Here is a 27,916-nt window from a genome sequence, read left to right as displayed (position 1 = left end):
GATCCTGCTTTTGGGAGATATCCTGGGTTGCCCTGGCAGGCTCTTCATGTAATCACACAGGTCCTTATAATCAAGAAGGACACAGGAAGCGTGAGTCAGAGGGGCTATGACAACAAAGGAAGCAAAGCCCTTTGAAGATGGGAAAAGGAGCCGAAAGTCAAGGCAGCACTTCAGAGTCAGAACAATTCAGTGTGAGAAAGATTCTGTGGGCCATTGTGAGTGTTGAAGACAGAAGGGGGCCATGAGCCAAGGAATGCAAGAAACTTCTAGAAGCTGGAAGAGGGCCAAGCTCGGTGGCTCACGCCTGCAGTCCCAGCACTTTGGGAGGCCATGGTGGGAGGATCACTTGAGGCCAGGAGTTGGAGCCCAGCCTGGGCAACATAACAAGACCCCGTCTCTAAAAAAAAAAAAATCAGAGCCAAGGGTGGTGGCTCACGCTTGTAATCACAGCACTTTGGGAGGCCGAGACAGGGGGATCACTTGAGGTCAGAAGTTCAAGAACCAGCCTGGCCAACAAGGGGAAACCCCGTCTCTACTAAACATACAAAAATTAGCCAGGCATGGTGGCGGGCGCCTGTAATCCCAGCTACTGGGGAGGCTGAGGCTGGAGAATCGCTTGAACCCAGGAGGCGGAGGTTGCAGTGAGCCGAGGTCGCACCACTGCACTCCAGCCTGGGTGACAGAGCGAGACTCCGTCTCAAAAAAAAAAAAAAATCAGAACTAGGGAAAGGCAAGAAAATGGATTCTCTTCCTAGAACTTCCAGAAAGCGACAGTCCCGCTGAAACTTTGGCTTTAGTACAGCAAGACCCCTTTTGGATTCTTGACCTCCAGAACTGTAAGATAAAAAAACTTGTGTTGTTTTAAGCCACTAAACTTGTGGCAATTTTTTTATAGGAAATGGGAAACTAATACAGAGGATGAGGAAGAAATCACAGAAGGAGAAGTTGCATCTCATGCTGATTCAGTATGCAAATACTCCCTGGAAGACTTCTCCATCCCCAGACCACTCCAGACACCCAATGCCTGGGCCTTTGACTGCCTTGCTAAGATGGTCAACCAGGTCAGCCAGGTAGCCAGGGCCCAGGGCTAAGAGTGTGAGGGATTCCACCTTTTCTCTCTCTTCTTTTTTTTTTTTTTTTCTTTTTTAAGACAGAGTCTTGCTCTTTCGCCAAGGCTGGAGTGCAGTGGCGCGATCTCAGTTCACTGCAACCTGCGCCTCCCAGGCTCAAGCAATTCTCTTGCCTCAGCCTACCATGTAGCTGAACTGCAGGTGCGCACCACCTTACCCAGCTACTTTTTTTTTTTTTTTTTTTGTATTTTCAGTAGTGACGAGTTTCACCATGCTGGCCAGGCTGGTCTCGAACTCCTGGCTCTGCAGGCAGGAGGACTGAAATCCATGGTGGTAAATGCCTGTAATCCTAGCACTTTGGGAGACCAAGGCAGGCGGATTACTTGAGGTCAGGAGTTCAAGACCAGCCTGGCCAACATGCTGAAACACTGTCTCTACTAAAAATACAAAAATTAGCCAGGCATGGTGGTAGGTTGAGACAGGAGAATCACTTGAATCCGGGAGACAGAGGTCGCACTGAGCCGATGTCATGCCACTGCACTCCAGCCTGGGCAACAGAGCAACACTCTAGAACAAAACATTGACAGAATTCGGTTCTGGTTTGGATACAGGGGATTGGAGAGAAGAGTGTGCCAATAATTGGTTTGTTCATCATTTCAATGAACATTTATTGAGCATCTGCTGTGGACAGCCCTATTCTAGGCTCTGGGGAGACAGCCATGAACCAGACAGTGATGCCTGCTTTTGGAGAGCTGCCCTGCTAGTGGGAGAAAGGCCACAGACAAAGCGCATGGAACACAATGTCAGGGGTGATGAAGCTGTGAAGGAATGGAGCAGATGTTGGAACTGGCATGCTGAAGAGGTGCTGGAGAGGGTCAACTCCTGGGGGACTGCTTCGAGCAATGGGAGGGTGTGGAGCAGGGGAGTTGTGCACACTGCAACTGGGCCAGGTTTGCAAGAGAAATCAAGACATGGCCACACAAACACTTCTGTGTGAATGTTCACAGCAGCACTATTCACAGTAGCCAAAAAGTAGAAATAACCCAAATGTCCATGAGCAGATGAATGGGTTTTTTGTTTGTTTTGTTTATGTTTTTGTTTTTGTTTTGAGACAGAGTCTCGCTCTGCTGCCCAGACTGGAGTGCAATGGCACAATCTCGGCTCACTGCAACCTCCACCTCCTGAGTTCAAGCCATTCTCCTGCCTCAGCCTCCTGAGTAGCTGGGACTTCAGGCGTGCACCACCATGCCTGGCTAATTTTTGTATTTTTAGTGTAGACGCGGCTTCACCATGTTGGCCAGGCTGGTCTCAAACTCCTGACCTCAAGTGATCCACCCGCCTCGGCCTCCCAAAGTGCTGATTATAGGCGTGAGCCACCGCACTCATCTGGATATGTATTTTTTTAAATAGAGATGGGGTCTCACTATATTGCCCAGGCTGGTCTTAAACTTCTGGGTCAAGCAATCCTCCTGCCTCAGCTTCCCAAAGTGCTGGGATTATAAGCATGAGCCATCACTTCCAGTCAGGATAAATGAATAAACATATATGGTACAGTCAGCCTGGCACAGTGGCTCATGCCTATAATCCCAGCACTTTGGGAGGCCGAGGTGGACCAGATCACCTTAGGTCAGGAGTTTGAGACCAGCCTGGCCAACATGGAGAAACCCCGTCTCTACAAAAATGCAAAAATTAGCCGGGTGTGGTGGCAGGTGCCTGTAATCTCAGCTACTCGGGAGGGTGAGGCAGGAGAATTGCTTGAACCTGGGAGGTAGAGGTTGCAGTGAGCCGAGATTGTGCCACCGCACTCCAGCCTGGGCAAAAAGAGTGAGACTCTGTCAGACTCTGTCAAAAAATATATATATGGTACAGTCATGCACCACATATTTCCATCAACCACTGACCACGTATATGACAGTGGTCCCGTAAGATTATAATACTTTTTTTGTTTGTTTGTTGTTTTGTTTTGTTTGTTTGTTTTAGAGAAGGTCTCACTCTGTTGCCCAGGCTGGGGTGCACTGGCACAATCTCAGCTCGCTGCACCCTCCACCTCCTGGGTTCAAATGATTCTCCTGCCTCAACTTCCTGAATAGCTGGAATTACAGGTGTGCACCACCATGTCCAGCTAATTTTTGTATTTTTAGTAAAGTCAGGATTTCATCATGTTGGCCAGGCTGGTCTCGAACTCCTGACCTCAAGTGATCCACGTGCCTTGGCCTCCCAAAGTGCTGGGATTACAGGCAGGAGCCAGGACACCTGGCTGTCATACCGTATTTTTACTGTATCTTTTCTATGATTAGATACACGAATATTTATCATTGTGCTACAATTGCCTACAGTTTTCAGTGCAGCCACAGACTGTGCAAGTTTGTAACCTAGGAGCAATAGCCTGTACCCTATACCCTAGGTGTGTAGCAGGCTCTACCATCTAGGTTTGTGTAAACACATTCTATGATGTTCACACAACAATGAAATCGCCTAAGGACTCATTTCTCAGAACATATCCTCATCATGAAGTGATGCATGGCTGTATTATCCAGTGGAACATTATTCAGCCATGAAAATAAATGAAGCCCTGACACATACTGCAGCAAAGAAGACCCTGAAAACGCTGTGCTAAGTGCAGGAAGCCAGACGCAAAGGACTCCATATGGTAGGATCCCATTTCTATGAAATGGCCAGGTGATTCATCAAGACAAGAAGTGGATGTAGTAGTTGTTAGGGTTGGGAGGGAGGGCAGAATGAGGAAGTGACTGCTCGTGGATACAAGCTTTATCTTAGGGGTGATAGGATGTTCTCAATTTTTTGTTTGTTTTATTTTGTTTTGTTTTTTGAGATGGAGTCTTGCTCGTTCACCCAGGCTGGCATGATCTCAGCTCACTGCAACCTCCGCCTCCCAGGTTCAAGCGGTTCTCCTGCCTCAGCCTCCCGAGTAGCTGGGATTATAGGTGTATGCCACCACACCTGGCTAATTTTTGTATTTTTAGTAGAGACAGGGTTTGTTGGCCAGGCTGGTCTCGAACTCCTGAGCTCAGGCAATCTGCCCACCTCAGTCTCCCAAAATGCTGGGATTACAGGCATGAGCCACTACATCCAGCCATGTCCTCAAATTGATTGTAACAACGGCTGCGCAACTCTGTGAATACGCTACAAGCTCTTGAAGTGAGCCCTTTATTTTGGTTTTGTTTTCGTTTTAAGAGACAGGGTCTTGCTCTTTCACCCAGGCTGGAGTGCAGTGGTTGCGATCTGGGCTCATTGCAGCCTCAACCTCCTGGGCTCAAGTGGTCCTCCTTCTTCAGACTCCTGAGTAGCTAGGATTACAGGCATGCACCACCATGCCCAGGTAATTTTTGTACTTTTAGTAGACATGGGGTTTCGCCACCTTGCCCAGGCTGGTCTCGAACTCCTGACCGCAAGTGATCTGCTTGCCTTGGCCTCCCAAAGTGCTGGGATTACAGGTGTGAGCCATGGCACTCAGCCCGCATTGTATACTTTACATGGATGAATTGTGTGATGTATGAATTACACCTCAAAACTGTTTAAAAAAGAAGGAAGGATGGAGCCTTTCTGAACCTATTCTGGTTCAGAGGCTGCCAGATTCGCAAAATACTTTTAAAAGAAAGAAAGAAATGGGGTGGGGAGGGAGGAGGAGTGGGGGGTGGGAAGAGGTGGAGAAAGAAAAGAAAGAGAAAGAAAAAACAAAGAAAGAAAGCGAGGAGGGAAAGAGGGAGGGAGAGTGGAGGGAGAAAGCAGGCGGGTTTGAGAATTCAGTCCTGAGTCTGCAGAAGCGGACAGCTGGAGACCGGGGTCGGGGTGTGGGAGTGGGGACAGTGAACATGAGTGCGCCTTGTAGCACCTGACTCATTGTCGCTCCAGAAATGTCACCTTCTTTTACTGTTTGGGGTTTGTGCTTATTGGGTCGTCACTATTGCCAGACTTGCTGCAAGACAGGGTCAGCCCTGAGCCAGCAGGGGGCAGCAGAGGCCCACACAGACCCAAGCATAAGCGCAGCAGCTACCTGGAGCCCCCCAATGCACCCACCCTGTCTCTGCCCTTCTTTATCCCTCTGGGAACCCAGAGAGTCTATCCAGCTGCCCAAGCCCAAACCTGGACACCTCCCTCCCCACTCTCACTGCAGGCACCAGGCCCTGCCCTCCAGGCCTCTTGAACTTGGCCTTCCCCTGTCCCTGCAGCCCAGCCCTGGTCCAGGCAGCTTCTCTCCTCTCCCTGCCCCAGCCTCCCACCCGGACTCCTCCCGACTCCCATTCTCCTACCACAAAGCAGCCCAAAGGATCTTTCTAAAGCCCAAATTCAACCTAGCCCCTTCCTGCTCAAAACCATCCGTGGCTCCCCAGCGCCCTTAGAGTCCAAGCTCCTCACCACAGCCTCTAACACCTGCAAAGTCCAGGGGACGCTCAGTCTCACCTCTCAGCACCCACTGCCCTCTCACCCTTGCCCCTGGTCTACAGTCCACCGGTTTTAACTTATTTCTGTTTCCCCACACACTGTGTTCCATCTCACTTCCAGGCCCTTGCACACCCCCAGGCACACAGTTCCACTCTTCCTGCCCACCCCATTCACCCTCCAAGTCTCAACTCATCTCCTCCTCCAGAAAGCCCTCCTTGACTTCCAAGCTTGGTCAGATCCCTCCTGTGAGCTCACCCACCCCAGCCCTGCCCACTCTGGGCCATCACTGCCTGGGGACGGGTCTGTCCCACTGGACTATGAGCCCTATAAACACAAGTACTGTCTCCATCACTGAAGGGCTCCAGCACTGACCAGCACAGGGCAGAGGCCCAAGGAGTGTGGATGCTCATTATACACATCCTTCCCTTTCCCAACCTAGCAGTCCCCATTCATTCATTGATAAACATTTATTGAGCAATTACTATCCCTAGACTCTGTTACATGAACTTGACTGGCATGAGAGAGGTGAAGATGAACCAGCCCAGCTCCTACCCTCAGGAAGCTTGAGGTCTAGTAGGGGAGATGACCTGGAACTAATGTAATAATAATAATTAATAATAAACATTATTGAGCACTTATTATATGCCATGCACTGTGCTAAGGGCTTTACATTTATTCACTGATACCCTCACAACTGTTCTGGAAGGAAGTTTTGCCATTAAAAGTAATGGCAAGCCAGGTGCAATGGTTCACGCCTGTAATCCCAGCACTTTGGGAGGCCAAGGAGGGCAGATCACCTGTCGTGGGGAGTTCAAGACCAGCCTGACCAACGTGGAGAAAACCCTTCTCTACTAAAAATTAGCTGGGCATGGTGGTGCGTGCCTATAATCCCAGCTACTTGGGAGACTGAGGCAAGAAAATCGCTTGAACCCAGGAGGCAGAGGTTGCGGTGAGCCGAGATCGCGCCATTACACTCCAGCCTGGGCAACAAGAGTGAAACTCCATCTCAAAAAAAAAAAAAAAGAAAAGAAATGGCAAATTGGCCAGGTGCAATGGCTCATGCCTGTAATCTCAGCACTTTGGGAGGCTGAGGCGGGCAAATCACAAGGTCAGGAGTTCAAGACCAGCCTGGTCAACATGGTAAAACCCAGTCTCTACTAAAAATACAAAAATTAGCTGGGCGTGGTGGCAGGTGCCTGTAATCCCAGCTACTTGGGAGACTGAGGCAGAAGAATCGCTTGAACCCAGGAGGTGGAGGTTGCAGGCAGCCGAGATGGTGCCACTGCACTCCAGCCCAGGTGACAGTGCCAGACTCTGTCTCAAAAAAAAAAAAAAAACAACTCACACCTGTAATCCCAGCGCTTTGGGAAGCTAAGGCGGGTGGATCATGAGATCAGGAGATTGAGACCATCCTGGCTAACACAGTGAAACTCCATCTCTACTAAAAATATAAAACATTAGCCGGGCGTGGTAGCAGGTGCCTGTAGTCCCAGCTTCTTGGGAGGCTGAGGTAGGAGAATCGCTTGAACCCGGAAGGTAAAAGGTTGCAGTTAGCTGAGATGGTGCCACTGCATTCCAACCTGGGTGACAGAGCAAGACTCTGTCTCAAAAAAAAAAAAAAAAAAAAAAAAAAAGTAATGGCAAAACCCAGACAATTACTGTTTAGCACCACAAAAGTATCATACACTGAGATTATCCCCATTTTCACAGATTGAGGAAATTGAGGTTAAGTAAGTGAAGCTGGCCAGGCACAGTGAGTGGCTCATGCCTTTAATCGGACTTTGGCCGGCGCGCGTGGCTCAAGCCTGTAATCCAGCACTTTGGGAAGGCGAGACTGGGCGGATACGAGGTCAGGAGATCGAGACCATCCTGCTAATGCACGGTGAAGACTACCGTCTCTAGCTAAAAAATACAAAAAACTAGCCCGGCGCGAGTGGCGGGCGGCCTGTAGCCGCAGCTACCTCGGAGGCCATGAGGCAGGAGAATGGGCGTAAAACCGGGAGGCCGCGGAGCTTGGCAGTGAGCTGAGATCTGGGCCATTGCACTCCAGGCCTGGGTAGACACAGCGAGCTCTGTCTCAAAAAAAAAAAAAAAAAAAAAAAAAAAAAAAAATCCCCGACTTAAAAGGCAAAGCAGAAGGACCTCTTGAGGCGTCAGGAAGTCGCGAGATGAACTTGGGTAACATGGCAAGACCCAGTCTGCACGCATAAAAAAGTATTTATTTACTTTTAATTTATTTATTTATTTTGAGATGGAGCGCTCTCTCCATCACCCTGGGCTAGAGTGGCAGTGGCATGATCTCGGCTCACTGCAACCTCTGCCTCCTGGGTTCAAACGATTTCCGGCTTACTTTTGTATTTTTAGTAGAGACAGGGGTTTTACCATGTTGGCCCCACTGGTCTTGAACTCCTGACCTCAAATGATCCACTCACCTCAGTCTCTCAAAGTGCTGGGATTACAGGCGTGAATCACCACACTGGGCCAAAAAAATTTAAAAATTAGCCAGACGTGGTGGTGTGTGCCTGTGGTCCCAGCTGCTTGGGGGACTGAGGTGGAAGGACTACTTAACCCCAAAAGGTCGAGGCTGCGGTGAGCCGTGATTGTGCCACCACACTCCAGCCTGGGCGACAGAGCGAGACCCTGTCTCAAAAAAAAAAAAAAAAAGGTGAGGTCACACGGTATCAGTGGACAAGCTGAGAACGAAACCAAAGTCTTTCTAACACCGAAACTTTGTCTTCTGCTCATTCCAACCTGAAAGGAAGGTGAACCAAGATGAAACCCGTGCCCATTCACGCAGGGTCTGTGTGTCCAAGGAGAGCTGTCTGCCCTCTACAAAGGGCACAGAGGAGAGAGTGATGCTTAACCCAAAGGAGGTCTCACTGATGGTGGAATTTCAGGCACTGTGTGTACGTTTGGCCTAATTAGGCTGAGACCAATGTCCTTGACTGGAACTAAGATGCTCCTCCATGCCCATCCTCGGCTCCCAGGCCCTCCACCCAAGTTCTGCCCACCAGGGGACACTGCTTCCCTCTGCCACCTCTTCTTCCCACGAGCCCTGGTACACCCTAGATTCTCAGGGCTGTGGCTCCTTGCTTTACAAATGAGTAAGTTGGTGGCAGGGAAGGAAGTGGGCTGGGCCATGACCAAGAGTCATTATGATTCACGGGGAAAACCCTGCCCTCCCGATTCAACTCTGTGTGCAAAAAGACTTTGTGCGGATTCCCAGGGTCACACAGTCAATGTATGTAGATAGACTACTAGAGGATACACAGCCCCCTCACCACCGTCCACCAACTCCCCACCCCGGGTCTGCCTGCAGCCCTGGATGGGGATCCTGTACCTGGGGGAGGTGTGGACAGGTATGGGTTGAGGTTTTGTTTATATGTTGAACACACTAGGGTTCCAGGTAAGTTTCTGTCAGAAAAAAGCACTTCACTGCTGAGGCAGAATTTTCAAAATATTGAACCACTTTTGGATCCTGGCAGAAGGGAATTTTCCCAGGGTGATAAAAGTGTTCTAAAATTAGATTTGAGTGATGGCTGCCCAAAAGGAATTACGATGTTATTAAAGAAATCATGGCTTTTCTGAACAACTGAAAACTCGAACACTGAGCATTTGAAGATATTAAGGAATTGTTGATTTTTACGTTCACTGTTTTGGTGAAATGATGGCATTGTGAGTGTGTTTTTAAAATGAGTCCTTATCTTTTAAAGATACAGGCAGAAGTAGCTATAAAATGATCTGATGGCTGGGATTTGCTTTCAAATAATACAGGAGTGGGCCGTGAGTGAGGAGAGGGAACCAGATTGCTCATGAGCTGAGTGACAGGTATGTGGTTGCTATGGGAGACACTTCTCTCTGCTTTCAATGGGTGTGTAAAATTTCCCATAATAAAAAAGTGGTTTTTACATTGTTTTAACCATTGGCCTGGCGCAGTGGCTCAGGCCTGTAATCCCAGCCAGCACCTTCGGAGGCAGAGGCGGGCAGATCGCTTGAGGTCAGGAGTTCGAGACCAGACTGGGCAACCTGGTGAAACCCCCATCTCTATTGAAAAAATATAAAAATTACCTGAGTATGGTGGCATGCACCTGTAATCCCAGCTACTCGAGAAGCTGAGGCAGGAGAATCACTTGAACCCGGGAGGCAGAGGTTGCAGTGATCTGAGGTTGTGCCACTGCACTCCAGCCTTGGGGACAGAGTGAAACTCCCATCTCAAAAAAAAAAAGAAAAAATTGTTTTAGCCATTCTAATGGAATGAGAAAAGAATTCTAAAAAATTCTTTTTTTTTTTTTTTTTTTTTTGAGACAGAGTCTCACTCTGTCCCCCAGGCTGGAGTGCAGTAGCGCAATCACAACTTACTGCAGCTTCCGTCTCCTGGGTTCAAGTGAGTAGCTGGAATTACAGGCATGTACCACCACACCTGGCTAATTTTTTTTTTTTTTTTTTTTTTTGAGACAGAGTTTTGCTCTTGTTGCACAGGCTGGAGTGCAATGGTGCGATCTCGGCTCACTGCAACCTCCGCCTCCTGGGTTCAAGCAACTCTCCTGCCTCAGCCTCCCCAGTCGCTGGGATTACAGGCATGCGCCACCACGCCCCACTAATTTTGCATTTTTAGTAGAGACAGGATGTCTCCATGTTGGTCAGGCTGGTCTCGAACTCCTGACCTCAGGTGATCCGCCCGCCTTGGCCTCCCAAAGTGCTGGGATTATAGGCGTGAGCCACTGTGCCCGGCCTTTCTTTTTATTTATTTCGTCTTTTATTTTATTTTGGTAGAGATGGTACTCACTATGTTCCCCCAGCTGGTCTGAAACTCCGGAGCTCAAGCAATCCTCACACCTCAACCTCCCAAAATGCTGGGGTTATAGGAGTGAGGCACCATGCCTGACCCAGGCCTAACCATCATTCTAAATCAAGTCCAACCCCTTCCCACTTTCCTGAAGGGAAAAATGAGGTGCAGAGAGAGGAAGGAACCCCTAACCAGGTCCCGTTAGGGTCCCCAGAGAACCCTGGCACTCTCTGCTGGCCTCTATCCCCCTAACTCTGACCTTCACTCCCTCCCCTCCAGAAAAGCTCTAGGTGGCTGGTCCCCCTCTGACCACCTTCTCCCACTTTCCCCTGCCCCTCACTCAGCTCCAGCCACACCAGGCTCCCTGATGTCCTTATGCTCATCAAAGCCCCTCCTGCCCCAGGGCGTTGAATTCACTTGTACCTTCTACCAAAAACACCGCCCTCCCACACACCCACAGGCTCCCTCCTCTGTCACCTCCTTCAAGCCAGAAAGCGCCACCACCACCACCTCCCAAACTAAAACAGCAACCCCCGCTCCTCTCTATCCACTTGCCCTATTTTATTTGATTTTATTTATTTTGAGACACGATCTCGCTCTGTTGCCCAGGCTGGAGTGCAGTGGTGCAATCTCAGTTTACTACAATCTCTGCCTCTTGGGCTCAAGCGATTCTCCCACCTAAGACTCCCAAGTAGCTGGAATTACTGGTGCACACCACCACGCCCGGCTAATTATTATGTTTTTTGTAGAGATAGGATATCACTATGGTGCCCAGATTGGTCTCAAACTCCTGGCCTCAAGCGATCCGCCCACCATGGCCTCCCAAAGTGCTGGGATTACAGGCGTGAGCCACTGCACCTGACCTATTTTACTTTTTATAGCTTTTATCTCTGCCTGGCATTAAATACCATATCAGGGTGTTTTTTTTTTTTTTTTTTTTTTTTAATTATTATTGCCCATCTCCCTCCAATAGGATTTAGCCCAACAAAGGAAAGGATGTGCCTTTGCAAACAGCCTGGTACATAGTCCATGCTTGATAAATATTTGTTAAATGATTGAATGGCTTGGAAAAACCCAAATGAATAAGGTGAGGAGGGTGGGGACGAGTATCCAGGCACAGGGAACAGCCTATGGAAAGGTCTGGGGCTTCTCCAATCCACCTGCCTCCTCTCCTCTCTCCTGCATGGAAGCCTGCATGGAAGCCTGGGTGCTCTTTTTTATTTCTTCTTTCTTTCTTTTTTTTTTTTTTTTTTTTTGAGACGGAGTCTCACTCTGTCACCCAGGCTGGAGTGCAGTGGTGCGATCTCGGCTCACAGCAATCTCTGACTCCCGGGCTTAAGTGATTCTCCTGCCTCAGCCTCCTGAGTGTCTGGGATTACAGGTGCCAGTCACCATGCCTGGCTAATTTTGTATTTTTTTTTTTAGTAGAGATGGGGCTTCTCCATGTTGGTCAGGCTGCTCTCGAACTCCTGACCTCAGGTGATCCAACCACCTCAGCCTCTCAAAGTGCTGGGATTATAGGTGTGAGCCACCACACCTGGCTGCCTGGGTGCTCTTTCTAGGGTCAGGAATTAAGAGAACATTTGGTCCTTTCTCCCCAAGAACAACCTCTCCAGGCCCAGCCAGAGTCAATTTCAGGCGTTGCCAGGCTGGCACAGGAAGCCACACCCTGAGGTCAGATCCCTGAGCAAATATTATGGCCCCCGCTGCCCTGCCCAAGATAAGGGGAGGCTGAAAGGGGTTCGGAAACCTGCTTCAGCCTAAGAGACTGGAAAGGGTGGGTGTGACGCTGCAGTGCCTCTAGAGCCCAGCCTGGTCACACTCTGCAGGCAGACAGCAGATCACAAGGAACCTGAGCCTCTCTGAAGACTTCTCTCTCTGTGTCATCTACACCTGGTGTCCAGTTCCACAAACATGCTCAGAGCCCCTGCTCTTGCCAGGCGATTTGCTGGGCAGTGCTGAGGACACAGTGGTGACAGTCCAGCCCTGCCCAGCTGAGGCTCCCAGGCCAGGGCGGGGAAAAGACCCAGACTCAGACAGCGAGAACCCAAGGCAGTCAGGGCTGGGACAGAGAATTCCAGGCCTTGGAGTCCAGGAGGGCTTCCTGGAGGAGGGGGTTTGGGGAAGGCAGTGGAATAGAGCAGAGGGAAGCAGGGATATTCTGGGTAGAGTGCAAGTGAGACAGAAGAACTGAAGCAGAGGGTTCCCAGAAGCAAGGGGTGTTCCATGTAGCTGGTCAGGTGGGCAGGAGTCAGGCCAAGCAGGACCTCCTGGGCCACAGCGAGGAACCTGGGCTTCCTCCCAAGGGCACTGGGGGAGCCACAGCAGGTTCTGAGCAGGGAGGGGCAGTGGCAGGTTTTTGTTTTAGAAAGAGCCTCTGTCTGCCATGTGGAGGGGCAATGGGAGTGGGGGAGACCAGAGCCAGAGACTAGGGAGGAGGCTGGTGGGGAGACAGGAGAACCCACGCAAGGTGGGCTGGTGGGGTGGTCACCTAGACCAGGGCGGGGGATTCAGGGATGGAGAGAAGATATACTTAGAGTCAGTTGCCAGAAGGGGTGGCATGTTCGGGGAGTAGGGGGAGGCATCAGAGAGGAGGCCCCAGGTCACTTTTTCCAGTGATGAGGTGGGTAGTGGCGCCTTCCCTGATAAGGAAACTAGGAGAAGAAACACTTCTGTGGGAAGACGCCCAGGTCAGTTTGGGACAAGGTGAGTGAGAGGTGCCCAGGGACATCGGGGAGGCATCCTGATTGATACTGGGATGAGGTCCCAGGGCTCTGGGCCAGGATGGAGAAGGGTGAGGTGAGGTCACAGGTGAGCAGGGGGCAGCAGGAGGTGCCAGGAAGCTCTCTGTGCCTCTCACCTGGCCTCACCCACGCTTCCTCAGGGCCTCCTCCCGCTTGTCAGTGCCCTACCCCGTGAGGGCAGCCTAGGACACAGTGCTGGAGGCAAACCAGGACAGGTGAGCACAGATGTGGCCCCCTGCCCAGAAGCAGGCTGTGGAGGCCTCAGAGGAACCAGGACTCAGAAGCCATCAGGATGTGGGTGATAAAAACACAGCTATCAGCAGCTCTAGCACCACAACCCCCTCGGCTCCCGCCCAGCATCATCTCAGAGACACCTTCCCTGGTACCCTCCCTCCACCCCAATTTAAAGTAGCAAACTAGGCCAGGGGCAGTGGCTCACGCCTGTAATCCCAGTACTCTGGGAGGCCAAGGTGGGAAGATCACTTGAGGCCAAGAGTTTTTGAGACCAGCCAGGGCAACATAGCGAGACCCCATCTCTACAAAAAATAAAATGGCAAATCCCCTTTCTGACTTTATTTTTCAATCTGACGTGGAAGAAATTTACCTTTCCTTTACTTACTCCCCAAATGTCGGCCCCCCACGGACATGGATTTCATCTGTCTTGTGCACGGCTGCATCCTCAGCACCTAGAACAGCACCTGGCAAACAATAGGTGCTCATTCAATATTTGTCCAATAAATGAATGAGTGATTTACTGAGCATTTACTCTGTGCCAGTCGTGGGAAGTACCATACTTCACACGTGTATCTACTTAATCCTTACAACAGCCCTGTGATATGAATACTATTGTTTTCCCCATTTTACAAATAAGGAAACTGAAGCCTGGCAGATTCCATAAATTGCCCAGGGTCCTGGAGGTAGGAAACACTGGAACTATGTCCAGAGCCTATACTTTTTTTGACGGAGTTTCACTCTTTTGCCCAGGGTTCAAGCGATTCTCCTGCCTCAGCCTCCCAAGTAGCTGGGATTACAGGTGCTCGCCACCACACCCGGCTAATTTTTATATTTTTAGTAGAGACAGGGTTTCACCATGTTGGCCAGGCTGGTCTTGAACTCACGCCCAGCCAGAGCCTATACTTTTAATAACAGTTACACCAATCAGATCCGCGTCCACCAGGTCCTGGCTTAAATCCCTGACTTGTAGCATCTCACTAACTGCTGTCAACAACCCTGAAGTAAGGTCCATATCATCTATACTTTTTTGTTTGTTTTTGAAATGGAATCTTGCTCTATCACCCAGCCTGTAGGGCAATGGTACGATCTTGGCTCACTGCAACCTCTGCCTCCTGGATTCAAGTGATTCTCCTACCTCAGCCTCCCTAGTAGCTGGGATTACAGGCATGTGCCACCATGAGCAGCTAACTTTTATTTTTTGTTTTTGTTTTTGTTTGAGACGGAGTCTCACTCTGTTGCCTAGGCTGGAGTGCAGTGGCGAGATCTCAGCTCACTGCAACCTCTGCCTCCCAGGTTCAAGAGATTCTCCTGCCTCAGCCTCCCGAGTAGCTAGGACTACAGGCGCCCACCACCACGCCCAGCTAATTTTTTATATTTTTAGTAGAGACAAGGTTTCACTATATTGGCCAGGCTGGTCTCGAACTCCCGACCTCATGATCCTCTTGCCTCGGCCACTGAAAGTGCTGGGATTATAGGCATGGGCCACCACACCCTGCTAACTTTTGTATTTTTAATAGATATGGGGCTTCGCCATGTTGGTCAGGCTGGTTGCAAACTCTTTACCTCAGGTGATCTGCCTGTCTCGGCCTCCCAAAGTGCTGGGACTACAGGCACCTGCCACCACACCTGGCTATTTTTATTATTATTATTTTTAGTAGAGACAGGGTTTCGCCATGTTGGCCAGGCTGGTCTCGAACTCCTGACCTCAAATAATCCGCCCGCCTCGGCCTCCCAAAGTACTGGGATGACAGGCATGAGCCACCACACCCAGCCATCATCTCTATTTTTCAGAATAATAAATGGAGTCTCAATAAGGGACAGTCCCCAGCCCCACTTTGGGTAAGTGTAGAGCCAGTATCAAAACTCAGCTGTCCTTGGCCCCAAAGCCTCCGAATATGCCCATTTGACAGAGAGGGGAAAACAAGGCCTCCAAAGAGGGAGAAAGAGAATGTGAATTTCTGAGCACTTTGCAGGAAGCCAACAAGAAGGAGAGCCCCAAAGAAAACATGTAGCCATACAGCCTCCTGCCCTTCTATCTGAGTTTGCACACAGAACAGGGCTCAAATCCCCTCTCCCTGCAGGAACCTGGACAAGTGGGAGTCCCCACCTGGCACATCTCAGTCTGCAAAGGGGGAGTCCGAAAAGTGCCCACTTTACAGGGTTGTTTTGCCATCCACTGATATAACAGCTACAGGTCCCCTGCACTGAGTGGGGCTGGGAAAGGTGCAGTGACTTTTTACTGATTTTATTCCTTGGTGATTCCCAAGCTCTCTGAGGAGGCCATGGGCCTGGGTGGTCAGTAAGAACTACCTGAAAATCTTCCCCTACTTTTCCTCTCTTCTTGGCGACCTGGTTCCTCTCCCAGTACCAAATCCGGGCCCTCGGCACAAAGAGGGTTAGGCGGCTGCCCCAGGAGGCCTGCCCAGGTCACGGCCTCTGGCCAGTGCCCGCCACACCCACCCTGGTACCCAAACTGGGCCCCAGATCCTTGGTGACTCGATCCCTCCAAATTCAGGTGATCTCCCCTGGCTCCAAATCACCAAACCCTCCCAGGTCCTGCGGCAGACGGAGCCGAGCCCCAACCAGGGAGGGAGTCTGAGCACTGGGACTTCAACGCCACCATCTCCAAGACTCGGTTTGGGGTGAAAGATGGCGCTGACTGGGTACAGCTGGCTGCTCCTCAGTGGTGAGCGAGAATGGCACCCCCCAGCACCTCAGTCCCTTGAGGACCCCGGGAGGGGAGGGGACCCCCAGTCTGAAAGAGGGAAGGTGTGAGCAAAAGTCCAGCGTGATAGGGAGGGAGGCAGCCCTGCTTCACACTGGCACAGTCCACCCCTCCAAGAGGCGCCTGCAGTGGGCAGGCTGGGGACAGCTATCCGGAGAGGTTTTCAGGGTGGGCTTTGGAGGTTTCTAAGCCCAGGGCATGAGCCAGGACAAGGGAGCTGCTGTTGCTCCTTCATTCCTGCGGGTTTCTGTTTTATCAGCTATGGAAGCCTTGACGAGGCTAAACTCTTCCCAGAAGCTGTTTCTCCCGGAAGATACAGCTTGGGGCAGTTGCCTTTCCCTTCTCAGCCTCTGTGTGCCTGTGAAATAGGCCTCGCTGACAGAGTCATGTAAAGATCATTATAAGCAGCACAATATCTGCTGTGTGCCCGGAGCTGTTCTGAGAGCTTCTCATGTGTTTAAAAGCACCTATGAGGGGCCGGGCACGGTGGCTCACGCCAGTAACCTCAGCACTTTGGGAGGCCGAGGTGGGTGGATCACCTGAGGTCAGGAGTTCAAGATCAACCTGGGTAACATAGTAAAACCCCATCTCTACTAAAATACAAAAAATTAGCCAGGTGTGGTGGCCCATGCCTGTAGTTCCAGCTGCTTGGGAAGCTGAGGCAGGAGAATCACTTGAACCCAGGAGGTAGAGATTGCAGTCAGCCAAGATTGCACCACCACACTCTAGCCTGGGCAACAGAACAAGACTCCATTTCTAAAAAATACCCCAAACCACCTATGAGGGAGGCCCACACATGAACCCCCATTTCATAGGGAGAAAATGAGGCTCAGAAAAATGAAATCATTGGCTGCTGTCACACAGCCAGAAAGGCAGGTCTGAGGGCTAGCCCCTCACTCCTAGCCACACTCTAAGAGCCTGGAAAGTACTAGAAAGCTGGCCAGCCATGTAAGTCCTTTTTACGTGAGCACTGTCACAGCCGCCTGTTCCAGGCAACCACACGTCATTCAAACCCAAGCAGCCCAGACCATCTCATCAGGCTTGGGGCTGATCTGCTTGGTTGAGAAGGAAAGGGATGGAGTGTGCTCATCTTACCCCTGCTTTCCACTGTAGGCGAGCTTGGAGAGGCAGAGGAAGAGCCCCAGACTGGGAGTCAGGACCCGGGGGCAGGCCCTGACGTCCTACGTGGGGCCATACAATTAGCTGGGCTGGATACGCAGCCGAATCTCGTGAGACTTGGTTTGGTGACTGTCACGATGGGAAAACCCTTTGGGTCCTGCTTAAAGCCACAGGTCCTGTGGTCTGAGCACTTGCTGTATGCAAGATGTGATGCTAGATCCTCAGCACAGTCCATCAAACCCAATCCTCACAACACATCGCTCCCTCCCTGGGACTGAGTCCCTCCCTGGGACTGAGCTCCTGCATCTGACTAACATGTATTGGGCATTTACTGTATACCAGGCATTCTAAATGTGTTATGTGTACAGGATCCTTACACCCTTGTAAGGCAGGTAGGCCTGTCATCCCCATGTGAGATTTGGAAGAACAGAAACACAGAGAAAGACAGTGTATTCAAAGCCACTCAGATAAACTCCCAGAAAGATTAGGTGGTTGAGATGTTGAGAGTCAGAGAGTTGCAGGTTCAAATCCTGGTTTTGCCTGTCCTCGTTTACATAGAAGGACATTGGGCTGGGAACGTGCCCCGAGCCTGAGTCTCTTCTTCTGTCAAATGGGGCAACTGATCAAACCTGCCTCATCCAACCCCTCTGACTCCTCTTCCTCAGCCACATTCCTGAATGTGGGGGCTGAGATCTCTATCACCCTGGAGCCTGCCCAGCCGACTGAAGGGGACAACGTCACGCTGGTTGTCCATGGGCTTTCGGGGGAACTGCTCGCCTACAACTGGTATGCGGGGCCCACACTCAGCGTATCGTACCTGGTGGCCAGCTACATCGTGAGCACAGGCGATGAAACTCCTGGCCCGGCCCACACGGGGCAGGAGGCTGTGCGCCCCGATGGCAGCCTGGACATCCAGGGCGTCCTGCCCCGGCACTCAGGCACCTACATCCTGCAGACGTACAACAGGCAGTTTCAGACTGAGGTGGGCTACGGACACATGCAGGTCTATGGTGAGACACCCCCCAACACCCGCCTCTGCCCCAGCCGGGCCTTCCAACCTTCTTCTCAATCCTTCTTAAAAAAAAAAAAAAAAAAAAATCCAACAAATGTTTAAACCATCAGTGAAAAAGTTTCTAAAATAACCTCAAAATGCTCATCTCCTTCAGGATGGCCTCCAGGATTAGACCTGCCTCCTAAACCCATTCTTTGTCCCTCCGGCTGAGGGTGTAGGGGCACAGCCACAATCCGGCCATGCCCCTTGTCTGGGGAAGGGAAGGCCCTCGGAGCAGGCAGTGCCCGGCCCCCTCCCCCTCTGTCTCTTGCCTCCACAGAGATCCTGGCCCAGCCCACAGTCTTGGCCAACAGCACGGCACTGGTGGAGCGTCGAGACACCCTGCGCCTTATGTGCGGCAGCCCCAGCACCACAGCCGAGGTCCGCTGGTTCTTCAATGGTGGGGCCCTGCCCATCGCTCTCCGCCTGGGCCTGTCCCCCGACGGCCGGGTGCTGGCCAGGCATGGCATCCGCCGGGAGGAGGCCGGTGCCTATCAATGTGAGGTGTGGAACGCGGTCAGTGCCAGCCGCAGTGAGCCCATCAACCTGACCGTGTACTGTGAGTCCTCCTGGCCCCACCAGAGATACCCAGTGTCCAAACCTCATGGATGGGGAAACCGAGGCCAGGAGAGGGGGCCCAAGGTCACACAGTGAGTCAGCAGGCAAGCTGGGGTTGGGGACCAGGGGCCCCTCTTAAAGTGCACTTGCCCTGGCCAGGCACAGTGGCTCATGCCTGTAATCCCAGCACTCTGGGAGGCCTAGGTAGGAGGATCACTTGAACCCAGAAGTTTGAGACCACCCTGGGCAATATAGCAAAATCCCGTCTCTACCGAAAACATAAAAAGTAGCCAGGTATGGTGGCACATGCCTGTAGTCCCAGCCACTCAGGAGGCTTGAGCCCCAGAGGCCGAAGTTGCAGGTGCAGTGAGCTATGATTGCACCACTGCACTCCCGCCTGGGCGACAGAGCAAGATGCTGTCTCAAAAAAAAAAAAAAGAAAGAAAGAAAGGAAGAAAAAAACATATACTTGCCCCATATCCTAAAGGACTCTACAGACCACCTTTACTATTGAATACTCCTTCAGTTAGGAGCAGTATCTGCAGAGAAAGGAAACAGGGCCAGTTGGTTTGAAAAGGGAGCGGGGGAGGAAATAGTGTAATGGGAGGGCACACAAAATTTAACAATATAACCAAAGCATGCAGTCATTCCCAGGGGCAGCAGATGTGCAGTGTGGAATCCTGGGAAAATAAATCACCGAGGTACATGAGGACCCGTGATGTAGAAAAACTTAGTGCCTAGAATCCTAGAATCCTACAACCAGAGAATTCTGGACTTCAGAAGCACTGAATTCCAGACTCTGAGAATCTTAGAACCTCTAGATGCAGAATTTCTTAGAATCTTAGAATCTAATCCTGAAATCTTAGAGTCTAGAATCTTGGAAACATAGATTTCTAGAACCTTAGAACCTAGAAGCACCAATTCTTGAAGCCCTAGAATTCTACACTCTTAGAATGGCTGTGTCAGAAAAAAACAAAAAATCATTTAGGCTTTTTTTATTTGTCAATGGAGCCATAGATTTCAAAAATACCTTGAAAAGTTATCTGGCCCAACACATTCTTTTTACAGAACAGAAAGCTGAGATGCTCTGAGAGGGAGTGATTCTCAAGATCCCAGAACAAGTTAGAGTTAAGGCCAGAGCTTTTTTTTCCCCTTCACTAGGCCAAGATATTCCCAGGGACCTAGCCTGGTGGAGAGAAAACCAGGGGTTCCCACCTCCACTCCTCCTTCCCTATACTGCCCCATCTCTCCCTCCTGCCCTCACAGTTGGCCCAGAACGTGTGGCCATCCTCCAGGATTCCACCACCCGCACAGGCTGCACCATCAAAGTTGACTTCAACACGTCCCTCACCCTATGGTGCGTGTCCAGGTCCTGCCCAGAGCCCGAGTATGTGTGGGCCTTCAATGGGCAGGCCCTAAAGAATGGTCAAGACCACATCAACATCAGCAGTATGACAGCTGCCCAGGAGGGGACGTACACATGTATTGCGAAGAACACCAAGACCCTGCTATCTGGATCTGCCTCAGTCGTGGTCAAGCTCTCTGGTGAGTCACCCCCAGCCTGACCACCCCCCAATCCCCATGGAGGCCTCATCAGGCTGTGAGGGTTAACCCACCATTTGCCCAAAAGAGAATTGGAACATAGTAGATTCACAGTTCATTGATGAGCTGTGACAAAGTGGCATATCAAGTGGATCGCTTTGCATCTGGGTCTAAAGGGAGACAACCCATGTCCTGCTCACCTGGAGAACAAATGGCAAACCATTGTGGGTTGACAGAGTGGAAAATCACTCAGATGTCACTTCAGGTGGGTGCCACTGTTCTAAATTCAGTCACCAGCTGCTTAGGGGCTTGACCTACCCCCCTACCACACAGACAGCTGAAATTCTGTGCAGCCAACTAGACTACCCAGTTATCTGACTCAGATGACGGGCACACACACACACACACACACACACACACACACACACACACAACTGGAGAATCACAGCCAACTGCTGGCAAATGGAGAAACAGCTGGGGAGGCATTGTCATCTTGCTTCTGTCCTAAAATGACCTGAGGGCTGGGGCAGTGCAGGTGGTTGTCATTTCAGAGCCATTGCAATCCTCAGGCAACATTTTCTCATCTTCCGGGGATGGCGGCTTTGAATATTAAGGCCTCATTAATTCCACCTCAGTTCCTTCCCAAGTGGCCATCATCCCCGGGGGACAGTGGGAAATGGTCCTTCCCTCCCTCCCACTAACAGGCTGGGTCTCATCCAAGGGGTGGATTTTCACCCAAAGCTGAAATGGCATCCCCAGAGGTAAGTGTGCCTCCCGCTCCACTCACCTGGGGCTTTGGCAGCTGGTCTTGACGGGAGACAGGGGGATGGACCAGATGACCTCAGGCACTACCCCAAGCCCTGCCTGTGCAGGCCAAGATGGGGGGTGTCCAAGGTATGCAGGTATGTTCAGGGAGTGGATACACTGCTCCCAAGGGCTTCTAGTACTGTCAGCAACTCTGTGGCAGGTGCTGGGAGAGAGACAGAAGAAAAGGAGACTAATCAGATGGAGGAGACATGGCCTCTGTCCTTGGAGAGACGGTCCTGGGACAGGGAAACGTGGCTCCCTTATTCAAGGAATTGCTGCTCAAAGAGGAGAGGCAATGCCTCATCCTCCATGAGCTTCCAACCAGTAATGAGGGAGATACGACAACTCACCCTCAGTGGGCTCCTAGTCAGATGGAGGAGACACAGTGTGCACTTGGGGAGAATTTTCCTTCTGATGGGGAGACTTGGTCTCCAGGAGACATGGCCCTGTTTTTTTAGCATTCCTAGTCTGATGGGGTATCCACCTTTGGGGTACTCCTAATCTGATGGAGGAGTACAGGTCCCCACTTTCTAGGAATTTCCAGCCTGATAGAATAGACATTTCCTTCTAACTTCTAGGCTCCCCAGCTTGATTGGAAAAACCCAGCAACAACTTAGAATTTCTCAATCTGATGGAGGAAACAGTGCTGCCACCTTGTAGGAATTTTCAATCTGATGGAGGAGACATGGCCTCCCACCCTCTAGATGGAGGAGCTATGGTTTACACATTCTGGGGTCTCTCCGTCTGACAGACACAAGTCCCAACCATCACATGGGGAAGACACGGTCCCCATTTTCTGGGATTTCCACTCTGATAGGGGAGACATGGCCCCTATATTTTGGGAATTTCCATTCTGATGGAGGAGACATGACCCAACCCTCCAGGGTCTTCCAGTTTGATGGGAGAGACACCTCTCAAAGGCTGGGAATTTGTAGTCTGATAGGGGAGACACAGTCCCCTAGCAGACACTATTGGGACCCAGAATCCACCTCCACCACGACACAAGTCACCTCCTTCCTCAGTCTCCTTCCCAGCACCCTACAAGGGGAGTGCCAGGCAACTGGGGGGAGGCCAGCAGGGGATGGGAGGGGGACACGATGCCAGATGCAGGCCAAGCTGACCCAGCCCCTTCGCTCTTTCCCCAGCTGCAGCAGTTGCCATGATGATCGTGCCCGTGCCCACCAAGCCAATGGAGGGCCAGGACGTGACGCTGACCGTGCAGGGCTACCCCAAGGACCTGCTGGTCTACGCCTGGTACCGCGGGCCTGCCTCCGAGCCCAACCGGCTGCTCAGCCAGCTGCCATCAGGAACCTGGATTGCAGGCCCCGCGCACACAGGCCGGGAGGTGGGCTTCCCCAACTGCTCACTGTTGGTGCAAAAGCTGAACCTCACAGACACTGGCCGCTACACACTCAAGACCGTCACACTGCAGGGCAAGACCGAGACACTGGAAGTGGAGCTGCAGGTGGCCCGTGAGTGTGTGGGAAAGGGCAAGGCATGCCCCTTTTTAGACAAGGGCTCCCAAAAGGAGCCTTTGCTTCCTCCATCAGGCTGGGGGACATAGACCAAAGATGGATATCCCTCCCCTATCAGACTGAAGGAAGAGGCCTTGTCTCCTCCGTCTAACTTGGGAGTCCCCAAATAGGGCTCTGCCTCTTCTATCAAACTAATGACCTACACTGTGGGTAGACTGGCCTCCTCCATCAGACTGAGGGTTGATAAAGGGGACCCCCATGCCTTCTTTCTCAAATAAGAGGTACAGCAGACTGAAGGTTTTAAAAGAGAAGGCATAGTCTGATGGTGGAGCATCCTCTTTCCTGCAGACAGGTGGACCCTAAAACATAGGGTCCATATTGGGGAAATGGGTTAATGATGGGAGTTTACCTCTCCTATCAGACTGCAGGCATAGAGTAAGGATGAATCAGACTGGGAGATCCTATGCAATGGGGATCATGTCTCCTCCTTTCTATTATCGTGAGGGCAAAGTTTCTATCATCAGACGGTGGAGTTTCTCTTTCAAACTGAAATAAGGATGGTCGACTCCATTAGGATGGAGGCTTCTACGTGTGGAAGTTGTGTCTCCTCCATCAGAATGGAAGTTCCCAGATGTTGGGCACCATGTCTCCCCATTGAACTGGGAGCTCTTAGAAGTCAGGAGCAATGTCTCCTCCATCAGACTGGGAGCTCTTAGAAGTCAGGAACAATGTCTCCTCCACTGGATTGGGAATTCCCAAATGTTGAAGACCATGTCACCTCCCTCAGACTGGGAGCTCTCAGATGTTGGGAACCGTGTCTCCCCATCAACTGGGAGCTTCTAAAGTCAGAAACTATGTCTCCTCCATCAGACTAGGAGCTCCCAGAGTCAAGCTCCATGTTTCCTCCATCAGACTGAGAGCTCCCAGAGTCAGGATCTATGTCCCCTCCATCAGACTGGGAGCTCCCAGAGTTATAGAACATGTTTCCTCCATCAGACTGGGAGCTCCTGGAGTCAGGGACTATGTTTCCCTCATCAGACTGGGAGCTCCAGGAGTGAGGGTCCATGTCTCCTCCATCAGACCGGGAGCTCCCAGAGGCAGGGACCATGTCTCCTCCATCAGACTGGGAGCGGGAGCTCTCAGAGTCAGGGACCATGTCTCTTTCATCAGACTGGGAGCTCCCAGAGGCATAGTCCAGGTCTCCTTCATCAGACTGGGAGCTCCCAGAGGCACAGTCCATGTCTCCCCCATCAGACTGGGAGCTCCCAGAGGCAAGGTCCAGGTCTCCTCCATCAGACTGGGAGCTCCCAGAGGCAAGAGCTATGTCTCCTCCATCAGACTGGGAGCTCCCAGAGTCAGGGACCATGTCTCCTCCGTCAGACTGGGAGCTCCCAGAGTCAGGGACCATGTCTCCTCCATCAGACTGGGAGCTCCCAGAGCCAGGGACCATGTCTCCTCCATCAGACTGGGAGCTCCCAGAGCCAGGGACCATGTCTCCTCCATCTGACTGAGCATCCCCAGAGGTCTATGAGTCCATGTCCCTACAGTAGGTCCAGGTTTCCCCCATTAGCTCTCAGACACTGGGGATAAGATCATTCCCCAAGTCTGGAATCTTGCCTCCCCCAGCAGCTAGAGCACTCTCAGAAGCCATGTCCCTCAGTTCGGGATGGTGCCTCCCCTATCACTGGAAATTTCCAGGATCAAGGACTCAACCACTGCCAGTCACCCACTTTCATCCATTCACTGATCAAACTCTGTTTTTCTGGGTCAGTGTTAGGGGAGAATGCTGTTCAGTGGCAGCAGGCCACCCCGACAAAGCCTCGGGATTCCTTTTCACCCATTCTCTCTTCTCACAGTCAACCTCCCTCCCTCGCACAAGGACCAACGCTACCTTCCTGAACCTGAACCTGGCACAGGCTGAGCGTGGGGTGGATTGGGTCACTGGGTGGCCCGGGGTGGGCAGGGGAGCAGAAGGGGTGGGGGCACTGGGGACCTGGTCCTCCATCTCTCTGAGAGCCTCCTTCGTCCCCTCACCCCATCTGCCCCCACAGCCCTGGGGTAGCAGCGTGACCCTGGAGACATCCAGAGAGAAGAGCTCTTCGCACCATCCTCTGGTCCTCGCCCTGAGTGGGAACTGCTCCCCCCACAGCAAGGATGCCAGGCTGTGGTCCTGCTATTCTCCTGCCTCCACCCTAGAGCTAGAGCCACAGGGCCCCACTCCCTCGCTGAGCTGTTGGGGAGCCACCGAGGCCATAAAAGTCCTGGTTAATGCACATGTGTGTCAGCCTCTCCTTCCACCACCACTAGCCCTGCCATTTCCTGGCGGCCACACTCATTTCCTTTCCCGCCCAAGACTTTTCTCAGTCTGGGTGTGCATATGCAGGAGGATGGGCCCAGATCACTGTGCTCCACACCCCACTGCTGGATGCCAGGGCCTTGTGCCCCTCCCACAGTGCCCCAGGTTATATGTGAGAGTCCTGCTCCCCAGCTGGCCAAGGACTGCCCCTCTTGAGGCACCAGCATTCTGTGGGACATGGCTCTCCCCTACACTGCACCTCACTTTGTCACCTGGGCCCCAAAACAGGGCTGCTTGTGCTTAGGAAATGACCATATTTCGCAAGAAGACTTCCATCAACTTCTGGTAGTCCTCACCCATTTAATCAAAGACACAACTTTGTCCTGGGATTCCCTATATGTCTCTCAAACATTACCTGACAACCCTGAAAATATCTCCATCCTTCTCTAGCCACAGAAAAGACCCTGTGGGTGGATGAATGCAAGCGGGGAAGAGGTAGAGGCCAGGAGTGGAGAGCTGGGAAGTGGGGGCCAGAATGAGTGTGTCATTAATGGGAGCCACAGGCCCCACCCAGCTGCAATGCCCCACTGGAAAGCCGCTCTTGGCATTGGTCAGGAGTGGTGATGGCCGAGTCCAGGCTTAGAATAGAAAGACAGGTTTGGGCAGGGATGAGAAAGGCCCTTTTGGGGATGATTGTGTTGAGTTGGGGTGATGGGTGGTGAAAGACCTCCAGAATGTGGGTTAAAAATCTGTATCATAATCCTGCATTTGCCACGGATTCACTGGAGCCTCAGTTTGCCCATCAGTAAAAAGGTGTGGACTTGAGGTAGACCAGACTTTTCCAAACCATTTTTAAAAGACTCAGAGCCCTTTCTTCAAATGCAAGTTCACACAGCAGGTCAATTTATTATTAATATTTAAAATAGCAATGCAACAAATATAGCCCCAGCACAGTGGCCCATGCCTTTAATCCTAACACTTTAGGAGGCTAAGGTGAGAGAATCGCTTGAGCCCGGAAATTTGAGACCAACCTGGGCAACACAGCAAAATCCCTTCTCTATTTTTAAAAATAAATAAATAAATGAAACCAACTATAGATACCAATTCAATAGCTACACTCATCTCCCCCAAAGTTTCTATAGAGTTGAAAAAAATTCCTTAAATTTAAATAACATTGGGATTAGCCAGACATGGTGGTGCATACCTATAGATCACTGGAGCACAGGAATTCGAGGCTGCAGTGAGCCATGACGGCACCACTGCACTCCAGCCTGAGCAACAGAGTGAGACTACATCTCATAAAAAATGTTACATTTTACGAATAAAAGGTAACACTTGGGGCCGGGCATGGTGGCTCAACCCTGTAATCCCAGCACTTTGGGAGGCCGAAGGCGGGTAGATCACGAGGTCAGGAGTACAAGACCAGCCTGATCAATATGGTGAAACCCCGTTTCCACTAAAAAGACAAAAATTATCCAGGCATGGTGGTGTGCGCCTGTAATCCCAGCTACTCAGGAGGCTGAGGCAGGAGAATTGCTTGAATCTGGGAGGCAGAGGTTGTAGTGAGCTGAGATCACACCACTGCACTCCAGCCTGGGCGACAGAACAAGACTCCGTCTCAAAAAAAAAAAAAAAAAAAGTGACACTTGGACTACAGAAGCAACTAAAATGCAAGGTATCAACCAGAATCAAATGACAGTAAAAGCATCATATACATCAAACCTGTGGGATAGCCACAGCCATCCTTGAAGAGAAAAATGATAGCTTATCAGCATTGAGAGTACTAAAGGAAAAATACTTGAAAATGAACAAAACAAGCTTTCTACTCAAGACACTAGAAAAAGTCCACAAAATGAGCCAAAGAAAAAAGCTAAGGAATGAAGAAAGGTAAAAGCAGAAATAGATGAAATGTAAAACAAAACATGGCCAATAAAACCTAAAGCTGATTCTTTGAAAATGTAAATGAAATAGACAGACTTTTTGCAGGTGTGATCAAAAAAAAAAAAAAAAAAAAGAGAAGTATAAATAAGGAACACAAATAATAAAGAGCCAAGGAGATTAACATGTAAGATAAAAGGCCCTGGGGTGGGCGCTGTCTCACACCTGTAATCCCAGCACTTTGGGAGGCTGAGCCAGGAGGATCACTTGAGCCCAGGAGTTCCAGACCAGCCTGAGCAATGTAGCAAGACCTCATCTCTACAAAAATTTTTCAAAAATTATCCAGGAATAGTGGTGCATGCCTGTAGTCCCAGATACATGGGAGGCTAAGGCAGGAGGACTGCTTCAACCCAGGAGGCCAAGGTTGCAGTGAGCTATAATCACCCTACTGCACTCCATCCTGGGCAACAGAGCAAGACCTTGTCTCTAAAATGAGAGAGAGAGAGAGAGAGACAAAAGAGAAACTGGTCTGGTTGAAGCAAAGGTTGCTCAATAAATACACATTGACTGAAGAGGGATCTGTTGGTTGCTCCCCATACCACTGTCCACCCTGCTTCCATGACACAGACACTGCCTCCCTCTCTAGAAGCTGAAAACGTCAGATACTCACTTTCCCAAACTGCCTTGCAGCTACAAGCAGCCATGTGACCAATTCAAGCCAATGAGGAAGCAGAGAATCTAAAGTTCCACCCACTGACTCCACCTCACCTGAAGGGACCCCGAGAGAGCTCTATGGAGTTTTAAAGCTATTATCTAAATTGGTGGTCTCCATTGTGGGGCTTCTAGCTGGGACGTGAGGATGGACTTGAGCCCATACTGCTAACCCCAACACTATCCAGCCCAGAAAGAAGAAATAGGGTCTTTCTTCTGTGAGGATTCCCACCCTCACCCCACCCCCATCCACTCAAGTTCACATAAAAACTTGACATAGATGGGGCTAGAGTCTAGATATAACAGAAATTCTTGGCCAGGCATGGTGGCTCACGCCTGTAATCCCAGCACTTTGGGAAGCCGAGGCGCACAGATCACGAGGTCAGGAGATCGAGACCATCCTGGCTAACACGATGAAACCCCGTCTCTACTACAAATACAAAAAATAGCCGGGCGTGGTGGCAGGCGCCTGTAGTCCCAGCTACTCGGGAGGCTGAGGCAGGAGAATGGCGTGAA

At 51.0% G+C, this 27,916-nt stretch overlaps 1 protein-coding gene across 1 annotated transcript; it reads left to right on the top strand.

Moving 5' to 3' along the window:
* The first annotated feature begins 15,805 nt into the window (after positions 1-15,805).
* CEACAM16 (CEA cell adhesion molecule 16, tectorial membrane component) lies at positions 15,806-24,660 on the top strand. Its single transcript, XM_017852763.1, has 6 exons — positions 15,806-15,924; positions 17,748-18,092; positions 18,414-18,692; positions 19,958-20,236; positions 22,186-22,512; positions 24,567-24,660. Exons 1-6 carry the CDS (start codon positions 15,888-15,890, stop codon positions 24,575-24,577), a joined length of 1,278 nt encoding a protein of 425 aa, XP_017708252.1. The 5' UTR covers positions 15,806-15,887; the 3' UTR covers positions 24,578-24,660.
* The last annotated feature ends 3,256 nt before the right edge of the window (positions 24,661-27,916 follow it).

This window comes from Rhinopithecus bieti, unplaced genomic scaffold (assembly GCF_001698545.2).
Source record: "Rhinopithecus bieti isolate Rb0 unplaced genomic scaffold, ASM169854v2 scaffold_35865, whole genome shotgun sequence".
Lineage (NCBI taxonomy): Eukaryota > Metazoa > Chordata > Mammalia > Primates > Cercopithecidae > Rhinopithecus > Rhinopithecus bieti.
Note: the sequence above shows the minus strand (reverse complement) of the source record. Positions and strands in the feature narration are given on the sequence as shown.